General features: G+C 41.6%; 2 protein-coding genes across 2 annotated transcripts; one reads left to right on the plus strand and one right to left on the minus strand.

The window, feature by feature from the left end:
• Positions 1–793: 793 nt before the first annotated feature.
• Positions 794–6,853, minus strand: fam78ab (family with sequence similarity 78 member Ab). Its single transcript, XM_057351652.1, has 2 exons — positions 5,734–6,853; positions 794–2,826 (listed from the first exon to the last, which is right to left on the minus strand). Exons 1-2 carry the CDS (start codon positions 6,024–6,026, stop codon positions 2,289–2,291), a joined length of 831 nt encoding a protein of 276 aa, XP_057207635.1. The 5' UTR covers positions 6,027–6,853; the 3' UTR covers positions 794–2,288.
• Positions 6,854–7,343: 490 nt separating this feature from the next.
• On the plus strand, positions 7,344–9,701 carry LOC130565085 (inactive phospholipid phosphatase 7). Its single transcript, XM_057351640.1, has 3 exons — positions 7,344–7,539; positions 7,882–8,411; positions 8,495–9,701. The coding sequence occupies exons 2-3, from the start codon at positions 7,961–7,963 to the stop codon at positions 8,881–8,883; spliced, it is 840 nt and encodes a 279-aa protein (XP_057207623.1). The 5' UTR covers positions 7,344–7,539; positions 7,882–7,960; the 3' UTR covers positions 8,884–9,701.
• Positions 9,702–11,127: the final 1,426 nt, after the last annotated feature.

The raw sequence follows: 11,127 nt of genomic DNA on the forward strand, positions 1-11,127 counted from the left end.
GAATGTTCACGTATCTCAACCTGCTCACACATTTCAGCACATTCAAGTGGCCAATGATTGTGTCCTTATGAACACCAGCAGTACATCAGCACGTCTGAGCTCATTTCATGCATTTAAGAATAAATTCTGCTATTAATACCAAAAGTGCATCGTGGTTTTTTTGTTTTCTGCCGGAAAATTTATCTTCAAAATCAGTCCTCGGATTTCAGTTTCCTGTATAACAAGATCCCATGAAAAAATGGCCCAAACATCCGATTATTGATTCTTTTTTATTGATTATATTAAATACTTGTATTTTCTGGGTTCCTTAAGAACTCTTTGAAGCGCTGGTGTGATGCTGGAGCAACAGAAATGTGTCCAATGTTGTGATGGTGATGAGAAGCTTGTTGACCTTTGACACTAGTGGTTGTGATACCGCAGTCCATGAACTGACGTGTTTTCACGATAAGCATCACGGATGAGCATCACCAGGTGATCGTATACTGTTAAAGAATGAAACAGATGCATCTGTAAATATAGAAGTGAATGCAGGCCTGGGAATGCGGACACGCCTGCAGTTCTGACACCGCCTGTGCAGACGCCTCTTCTGTGACTCTTGCTGAATCCTAGTTAGGGCGTCTTCAAAGTCACACTGTGAGAGGTGCTTAATATTAACCCGGTTAACACCCTGATCATTTGACACGAGCCTGTAAACAACCACGCGTGAAACACCTTAGCAACGGCCCGAATTAATCCACAGCGTTGTGCATCATCCAGTCAAAAGCAGCGCAGTAAATCCAAGACACACTTTGGAATTTCACAGTTTTATTTCTTCGTGAAAAATTCATTTGTCATGTGCATTTTCACAGTTTGTGTTACACTCCAATTCAAGTATTATTTCCAAGGACGAAGCTATAAAACAACTTAAAACACAATCAGTCCTCACAAGACAACTAAAGCAGAAAATATGAAATAATCAAAAACAAAAAATAATAGGCCATTTTCCGAATAAAGACACACATTGACTGTAGGTTGAGGTTGTGATGTTATAATCGAAGGGACCATTAAATCAAAATTGCTGTTATATCCAAAACTATATACAATGATATATCATTTAAATTTTCTTTTGCAAAAATATACAAATTGTTATTTACCTTTGTAATGTTTGTATTAATATAATACTGAAGAACAATTCAGGCCAAATAGCACAAACCAAATGTAATACACCAGAGTTTGATAAGAGTGTAGTAGGAGTATGGTACACTGGTTCTTTTTCAAGCAGGAGTTTAGTTACTTTGTTATAACGGATTGAAGTGTACTGAAGGTCAAATATGAGCGGATACAATTTTGTAGGGTTCATGCAGATATTTGGCGTATGTGTGCACAAGCGTATATTATCAGCGTTCGACTGTGAAGTGGTTTTACTGAAGTAGATTGACTACAGCGTCTGTATTAACACACTTTAGATTGAAGCGCTCTGTGTTACGCATCACAAATTAAAGCCAAGAGCAACCGGCCTTCGATTCACAAATCTGGTCTATAGTTTGCTTTCCTTGTGCTTTGTTGTAATAAAATGTCGAAATGGTCCTAAAACCATTTAGTTCTCACAAAAAATACTCATTTGGAAAATCTGGAGAATCTGTGTCCTGTGAGATGACGCGAATCAAACTCAAAGCGAAACAAATGACCACATTCATTCATTCATTCATAACAGCATCTATTTCAATGTGATGAAGCAACAACTGACACACACGTCACAGCAATGAATGACAACTCACATGTACTAGAAAATAATTCATCTTGATTGCTTGAATCTGCAGTCTTGTTCAATACACCAGAAGGGCATTAATGGCTGGTGGACAGGTGTTCTGGAAAAACAAGGCTATATGTGCAACTAAAATGCTTTTGCTTAAAACACTGTGTGCATAAAATTAATAATTCCCTCACACACGAGCACAATTTGCTCTTTCCCTCCGTCATCAACCCCTTCATCCGGACCTTGAGGAGAATGAGGAAGAATCGGACAAATCAGCGGTTCTGACGGTAGGTTCACTGCATCGCACGTTAAGGCTAAACATTTGCAGTTGAAAGCAATGTAAACTTAAGGCCATGGGAATCGAATGTCTCGCATGTCCAAAAAATGACTCGCACGCACACATATATTCCAGTTAGCCCATGTCGCTCGGAAGCAAAATTCCCAAACGCAGCGTAAAAAAAGCTTTGTGCAAAGACGTCATTTAGCACAGTGATTCCGACCCAGTCTGCAGGTAGAGCGGTTGCACATCGTTCTTCATCTCAACGGAAGTCAGTTATAAAAGCGGTTCGTGTTTGGGAGGGATGACCACAACCGCCTCGCCCGTCCTGGGCCTCCACATCAGGACCTGAGCGTCGTTGGCGTTGGGTTTGACCATGGCGTTGGACGGGATGGGTTCGTTCTTGCCCAGCACCTGCGGCTGTTCCTGGGCTATGGGCTCGAGCAGCCTGGCTCTCTGTCCCAGCGGCCTGTCAGGATCCACCTCGATGTGCAAACGCATGCGCCAGCGCACCGTCTGCAGCACCAGCACCTCGCCGGACGTCTGGTTGGTGGCCACCAGCCACGTGGTGAAGCTCTGGTCCCTCCAGATGCTGCTCAGCATGGGTATGTTGCCGTCGCTCACGGGGACGCCCCACGTCACGCTGGGGTAGAAGTTATCGTTCATGCTGACGGTGAACTTGATGTCCTTCTTGGTCGGGCCCACCACGGTGCAGGTCTCGGTCGTGTTGCCGTACCACGGGTAGTTGACGCCGTCCGAGTCGCTGATGGCTTGAATCTTTCCGTCTCGGATACCCGGCAGCTCCCAGCTGGACCTGCAGAGACACGAGAGTGCGTGAAAATAAAACTGAGCCTGAATGCTGACATAACGCTTTGAGTTGGAGATTAAGAGGGCGCTGAGTGCCAAAGGCAAGAAATGCTTTTTACGGCAGCTCGAGAGAGAACAGAACAGACGATCTGTTTACGGCCACTGCTTTCAGGAAATAAAAAGAAACCTTTCATACCCCAACGATATAGACACAAGAACCCCCGTCATATGACTTGTGCTGTGAAGTATTTTGAACTGCTGTAAGCGTCTGAAACACTGAAGCTCAGGGCTCAGCCCTTGTCAATGACCTTCGTGATACAGTAGATTCAGCACATGGCGACGGGTGATGGCAGGACAAACGCTGCCAGAGCTGTTTGCCTATCGATTCTCTGATGGTAGGAAAACGATGACCTTTCTCCCAGAACTCACACATCAGCAGAAGAGCATTATGGGTAACGCCCATCACCAGCCACTTGAACACATGGGTTGAAAAGCACTGGTTTAGTCAGATTGGGTTGGTTGTGACTCATATGAAGATCACATTTTTTACAAGTAAACAATGCAGAAGTCTAAAGATTTCGCAAACCTTGTCTTACAACCAGTTGAAACGTTTCTTGAATGTATCGTTTGCTCTATTTCAGCATCTATATCAGACACTGGTCACTCCCCTCTCTAAACCTCACATTCAAATCCATATTGGTTGACCACTAGCATAAACATTGCAAAGTCATAACATACTACTACTATACAGAGCTTGTTAATCGACGTCACGCCGTGTTGAATGTTGCGCCATCTTGGGAGGATGGCTGCTAGTGCGTTCAACGCAGCGTTTTGTTTTTCTAATTTGATTAGGAAATATAACTGGGTCGGTCTTGCTGTGTTAAAAACTGCAATAGCATTACGCGGAGTCGTTCAGGAAAAGTTTCACTTTCGGTTTCTCCATATATCAAACAAAACAAGTAACAGTACATATCAAAACAATATTAGCAGTGGGGTATGATCCTCCCAAGATGGCGGCGCCACTGCGACATCACATTCTCTATAGGGCTAAGAAATGAAATTGTAAAATTTCTAGAATTCTGATTGACATCTGCATTTAAAAGTAGGAGTGAATCCTCATCGTTGATCTCTCTCTGTGTGTGTGTGTGGAATACAGGAGTCATTCTGTAATGATTTGACCATTACAAACCAGTTAAACCAGTAAATGTTCAACGTCTGTAATGTTTATCTATGGGGTATTATAACAGTGCTCAAGTTTAGATATTAAAGACGTCGAGACTTTCAAACATCTGTTTTGCTATTCAGTCTGTCTGTTGAAGTTTCCGACGTTTATCAACCTGAAACTTTTGTTTCTGAGTTTCAGTATCATACGTACTGCTTTGCTTCAACTGAAACGTGCATCATTTTTCAAACATTTCCTGTTCATTACCGTAAAGCTGCTTTACCTCAGTGAGGTTTGAATGTTGATGTTCATAGACGCGTCAGAAACATTCACCGAAAGAAGACGTTTCGATGCATTACAAGTTTTGTCAGACTTCCAAAGTGTTGAACATTTGGACGACATTATGTGTCCAGTCGGTTTATTCTGAAGGTTTAGGTTTTACCCTGTCTGGGTTTATTGTTGTTGATTGTTTACTCCTCAATCTGGTTGCATTCATTAACTAAACTCTGTTTGCTCCTAAAGCACGTTTATCTCAGACACTTTAACCAATGTTCTCAAACCGCAAAAAGAAGTTGCGTTTTCAACATCAATGGGAAAAACAGCACTGAGTAACATGCGGTTTCTGTCACAGCGGCAGCGTTGCAACAACCTTACAGGAAATGGTTGAGAGAACAAGAGAATTCTTTAAATATAACATTATAATCATGAGATATCAGAAGAGCGAATGTGAGGTCACAAAAAAAGATGTTTTCTTGCTTCCTGAATGCGTAAATGTCTCGTCAGTATCTGCGTTATCAGAACACAACAGCTGTTCTGCTGTGAAATATCAGTCGTGTGTGTTATGTTTCAATTTACAGAATTCTGCTGGAGTGTCAAAGCACGACTCGCATTTCTGTTTCAGTCGAACTAATATTTGCACAAATGTGAAGGAACTGACGTTAAAAAACTATTAAAGACGTTTGCGCACATGTAACATCAGTCATGTACACAGTACTTCACACTTATTTCTGTGCTTTACGTGTCTTGTTTTCCAGGAATAAGTGGAGTGCTAATCTTACCTGCAGTCTCAAGATAACTTAAGACACTGGCGGGGTTTTATCACACAGGAAATAGGGCAGAGTTTAGTCTCTTCAACAGGAAGTAGGACACGTGAAAGCTCGGTGATATGTAGGGTATCACTATACAGTACACGCATGTTAAGTTCAGTAACGAGATTCAAATGTGATGCGCACAGACAGGAAACGTTTGAATATGAATTCTGTTTGATATTCTCAAAGTAAATCATCACACGACCTCTAAACCGATTAACATGAACCTGTGAGAAATGATGAACAGATCAGTGTGATCAGACGCTCATCTGATCGTATCAGACATATCAAAGCAACGCAGACTCTTCAAAACTCTCCAGAAAAGTTTCCATAAAGTGTCAAATTGACAATTGCAGTTACACAACATTTTTTTCATTAACGGCTAACTAACTAAGCCTTTTTTATTCCAACTTAAATCATATAAAATACAGATAAGTACTTATTCTAGAGTAAAACTGGGGAAAATGGTGACATCCACCACTGTATTAAAAACAATTGAATACAACTTTATACAATACATAATAATAACAACATATACATACGCCTACACAATACACACATATATATATATATACAGAAAGAGATTTTTGTAAGAGTACAACAGTCATCATTTATGGTAACCCGTTCAGGCCTACTAGTGTATTTTCAATACTTCAATACTCACATTCCTTTGGATCCGTACTTGTTGTAAAACTCCATGTGATTGCACGCCTGGATCCAGCCGACAGTCCAGCTCTCTTTACCGGCCACCGGCGGCACCACGACCCGAGCAGACGCGCGGAAGTGAGGCGTCCGGTAGCGCAGCACCACGCTGGAGGACTCGTCGACACTGGTGGGGTTCGAGTCTATAGAGGAGTTCACCTCCAGAACCATAATACTGTCCCGAAAACTCTTGGGTTTACACCTGATACTCTGAATGCAGCCCATCACCAGCCACACCAGCGACCAGCACGACATGAACCCTCAGAATAACACACCCTTACCCTGCTAATGACACACGCGAACTACTGCCCCCAGAATAAAACACACGGACCCTCAAAATAACGCACACTGAACACTGCCCCTCAAAAAAAAACAAAAAAAAAACGTTGACCCTTAAAATTACGCACACTAAATACTGCCCATCAGAATAAAACACACCGTCCCTCAAAACAACACACACTAAAAAATAAGGAATGTTTAGTTATTTAACTTATTCACGTTTACTAAGAAAAGAAAAGACATTTCAAATGCCGTTGCTCAACTTCGCGTCATTTAAAACGCGCGTGTAACGTTACCTCAGAGCAAAACCAGCGTCATAATTTCCCTCATATTACGTCATGACGTTTAAATGAAATTAAATGAAAGGCTATTTCTGTCAGCTCACAGTGACATTGGCATGCATATCTATATTGTGCGCCTTTAACTTAAATCACACAAAACGGCATTTTTGGGCATAACAATTCCCGTCATCCGCTGACAGAGTGATATCTCGCGTGGAACACGTAGAAAACAATTCCCAGCGTTGGTTTTGGTCTTCTTTAAGTTTGTCCTTTAGCTTTAAATGGCAGAATCTCACTTTCGGTCTTCATCCGCCGCAGCATCCAGGTCAACTTCATCACCTTGACTGAGTGGTCAAACGGGAAATACGAATCAAATATTCCCGCCGTCAAGAACATACATGTTGTGACGAACAGCTCGTCGTTCCCGCGTATGTCTTCATCATAGCGACACAACATCAGTTAAAATCGTCCTCGTCCTCATCCTCGCAGCGGTGCCGCGCTCAGCCTCCGTCCCGCAGCGCTGTGAGCGGCGCGCGTCTGAAGCGGCGGCTCTCCTTCAACTGCGCCCTCGCGTCACTTCCGCTCCTCCACACACGCGTCGAAGGGAAATGTGGTTCCGTTGATGTTCTAGTTTTGCATTAAATTGACACTTTACCAGGACAACTAAAAACAATGTTTTCGAAACTGTCTAACTGTTTAATTGCTGCTGTTAATATCCCTTAATATTCCAAAATATAATAACAACAAACAATTTGATAACGTGTATATTTTACATTAACCCTCGTTTTAAGCACCTTGGAGAACGCCATGAGCGTAGACGCTTCCAAATTACGAATCCTACTACGGTAAAGACTGCGCTCGTTAATAGTAATCATGCATTGTGACGTTCCTCCCTTTTCGTTGCTGAAGCTCCGGGTCACGTGGTCTAATGACCTCACCAACGTCTGCCTTTAAACCAATCAGTTGAGAGAACCGCGCTTTGCCTAATTAATATTCATGAGCCATGCCTTTGCAATGATATGCCTTGTTATTTTTACCGTCGTGGTTCCCAGCGCGCAGGCTGCAAATGCAATGAACGTGTTTTGTGAAACAGAAGCGTTTGAAAACATTTGTTTTTGTGTTTTTGTATTAAATTGACATTTTTCACTCGATCTCCATCTTTGACGCGCAGCGACTGTTCTCCGCCAGCAGTAATTCAATGGATTGAGGTGGGCCTAATATATTCTATGTGATTAAACCATTCGTGTTTTCTCTTATATTTTAATCATTTACGGCAAACGCAAACGGTCTTTTACATTTTAAAGAAGGAATTAAATTGGTTGCATAAGGAATTATTTTAACATTAAGATGTATATTTAACATTAAAGATGAATGACACATTTAAAAACAAAAGAAACTTTGAATTAAAGGTGTTGATTGTAAGCATGAAAACAGTATATTTTGTTTATTGAGGATACTTTTATTTCTTGATTTTCTTTCTGAAAGCAGGCTGTTGTGTGATGGCTTACATGTTCCAAAAGTCTCTATGCTGCATGACACTGTTTTCACAGATGTGCTTACAATCTGAATCTGACAAGCCCCCCGGCGTCAGTTAACTGTACTGAGAATACTGTACAACTAAACCGCACCATGCCTCTTAACCCGAGCCTGTCCAGAGCAAAAGATCGAAGCAGCAGTGTTCTGGGCCGACCTGAATTCTTATCGCTGAATCAGCCACTGCGAAACAGCAGAGCATCGAGAAGAGCCAACCACTGGAGGACCCACCAGTGTGAGAACCTTCCAGAGCCCGAGAGCACGAAGGAACGCAAAGAGCCGTCAAGACTTCCAGACGAAGACTGCATGCTGCTCAACCCGTCTTTCAAAGGAATCGCCATAAACTCTCTGTTGGCCATCGACATTTGCCTCTCCAAGCGTCTGGGCGTGTGCGTCCACAGCTCGTCTTCGTGGGGCAGCGTTCGAAGCGTGGTCACTCTTCTGGCTCTGACGGGTCACGGCATGACGTGGATCTGTGGGACTCTGGTGTGTCTCATGCAGAGTAATACGCCGGCCGGGCAGGAGGTCCTGATCAATCTGCTCATAGGTGAGTTGAACGGTGCACTTTTAAATACGCTCCAGTGCCGGATTGTGCAAAATGTGTCATGGTTTTGTTTTGCTCACCTCCAGCTCTGGTCCTTGACATCTTAACTGTGGCAGGGGTGCAGAAACTGGTCAGACGCAAAGGACCATGGGATATGAGTCCAGGCTTTCTGGACTGCGTCGCCCTGGACACGTATGCATTCCCAGCAGCTCACGCCAGCAGAGCAGCCATGGTTTCAAAGTTTCTCCTGTCCCACCTGGTGCTGGCCGTCCCGCTGCGTGTCCTCCTGGTGCTGTGGGCCTTTCTGGCGGGCGTGTCCCGGGTCCTGCTGGGTCAGCATCACCTGACGGACACGGTGTGCGGGTTCGCTCTGGGTTTTCTTCACTTTAGACTGATGGAGTCTGTGTGGTTGTCATCAAGTGCCTGTCAAACGCTCATCTCAATGGGAACGTTCAGCTGGGGCTCGTCGAATTAGAATTCTACCTCGTGCAAAAGTCAAACTGACGTCTGTAGGGTGGACGGACACATTCTTGTGTTTTGTGTTCTTTTTCAAATGAATTCAGCATGCTTCGTTACAAATCACAGCAGAGCAATTTGAGGAAAACGTGTTGCCGTAATGGCATGCGTTTGAGTTCGGTGATGTAAAAAAGGTTCTGTCAGGTTTTTCTAAAAAATCTTTCGATTTTAAATCTTTAAATCTAAAAAGTCTTTCGATTTTTTTTTTTATCACACTGAATGTCCACAACTGCTCATGAGCTCAAACAATTTGCATTTCACGGTTTTCTTTTTCGTCACGTGTCCCAGTTTCACTTCATTAATTCAGCTGAACTGAGACAGTCTTAAAAGTCTTGTGGCTGCCACCAGCTTCGTCTTGTTTTATAAATGGGAGCTTTTGTTGTCGAATGACAATTATGCCGAGTGTCTCTTGAACTGGAGGGTTTCTGGACAGCTTTACAGATAAAGATATGAATTCAACCCCAAACGCATGGTGTTCACTACATCACAGATATTTCAAAGCCTTCTTTAACCATTCAGTATCCATTAATGTTATGGACGATGACCTTTGACCTTTACATATACTGTCATTCTACAAGGCTGTCCTATGTGATTGTGTTTTTTACATGACTGACTAAAGTGGTGATGCACAAATACCTCTGCAGTATTCTGGAATGTTCTCCGTTGCAAATATATTGTACATCGTTTTATTTATTTGTTCTTTACATTGTTTTATATAAATGACTTCATATGTTTCAGTTACCATCTGCAAATCGAAAAGTTGAAATAAACTTAATTGCCTGGATTTTATGCCATGTTTTGTTAGTTTTTTATTTTGTAAGGTCTTTTAATTGATCTAATGTTCCAATCAACATTATCATTTTTATTCCAGAGTTATTACGTTAGCGTTAAATCAATTGTATCGTGGTGATAAAGTGCTCTTTAAATGTTTCCACAAGATTTTTTTTATAACTTTGAGAACATTTTTCGAGAACGTTGGCACACACACATTAAAGCAGAGGTGGGTAGAGTAGCCAAAATCTTTACTCAAGTAAAAGTACAAGTAACTAGAGAAATTGTTACTCAAGTAAAAGTAAAAGTCACTATTCTAAAAATTACTGGAGTAAAAGTAAAAAAGTATGCAATGAAAAAACTACTCAAGTAGCTAGTTACTTAGTTACTTTGTATCTGATTATATAGGCCTACTACATAAAATTAATATTAACGGCAATATTTTAATATTACATTTTAATCAATATTTTTAATTATCATAAGCAGATATCTTTGCAATATACTAGAGAGACTAAATAATAGACAAACACAGAAGAGACAAGCATTTCTGTAAATTTCATCTAGTCCTGATGTCAATGTAGTTTACACAACTTATTTAGAATAATAGACCATGTCAAACTAAAGCATGAACTAAACTCAGAGCATTTCCTAAGATGATTTAGAACATCTGCAGTGTTCTCTTAAATGAAATACACATTTTTGAACAAAGCTCATGTTTTCTCGTGTTGTGTCACGTGTGTGTTGTGAAACGCTCTTACTTGTAAACAAACAGTAAACAGTGAACCACACGCCCATCAACATGTTTTCTTCCTTCTGTTCTTCAAATGTATATTTCTGCAGGCCCACGTCTCCGTGTCTGACAGGTAACGCGCATGTTGCTGTGTCTGACGAACAGGTCGCGGGTGCGCGCATATGGCGGGCATTTATCATTGCTGGCAAACAATATGACACATTTGCAGTTTTGATTGTATAGATATAGATTCATATCCACTTCATCCAACGCTCTTTGTGTTCTGCGTGTTCTTAAGTTTCGCGCTACGAGGAGTGAGTAATCCTGCTTCAGATGATTCAGATCGTGCTGCGAACTGAACAAATCATTTGAACTGATTCATTAGCCTATTCAAATGGTTTTGCCCATTGTTCAATTAATGCTTTCAAAAGAATCGACTCAAAAGAATCGATCACTCGGGAATGCCCGTAAAAAGAGACGACAACCTTGAAATAAACAACGCGTTTTAAAAAGCATATTTTAAAATGAAGGAACGAAGGAACGTCACGCAATGTAAGTTATGTAACGAGGGTAAAAGTACAGATTTTCTATTAGAAATTTACTCAAGTAAGAGTAAAAGTACACATTTTCCAAAATGTTACTCAAGTAAATGTAACGAAGTAAATGTAGCGCGTTACTACCCACGTCTGCATTAAAGCACAC

The sequence above is a fragment of the Triplophysa rosa genome, linkage group LG2, assembly GCF_024868665.1.
Source record: "Triplophysa rosa linkage group LG2, Trosa_1v2, whole genome shotgun sequence".
Lineage (NCBI taxonomy): Eukaryota > Metazoa > Chordata > Actinopteri > Cypriniformes > Nemacheilidae > Triplophysa > Triplophysa rosa.

Coding starts and splice junctions, on each gene's coding strand:
- LOC130565085 (XM_057351640.1), top strand. CDS start 7,961: ATGCCTCTTAACCCGAGCCTGTCCAGAGCAAAAGATCGAAGCAGCAGT. Junction 8,412..8,494: donor CCTGATCAATCTGCTCATAG/GTGAGTTGAACG, acceptor GCTCACCTCCAG/CTCTGGTCCTTGACATCTTA.
- fam78ab (XM_057351652.1), bottom strand. CDS start 6,026: ATGTCGTGCTGGTCGCTGGTGTGGCTGGTGATGGGCTGCATTCAGAGT. Junction 2,827..5,733: donor AAGTACGGATCCAAAGGAAT/GTGAGTATTGAA, acceptor GTGTCTCTGCAG/GTCCAGCTGGGAGCTGCCGG.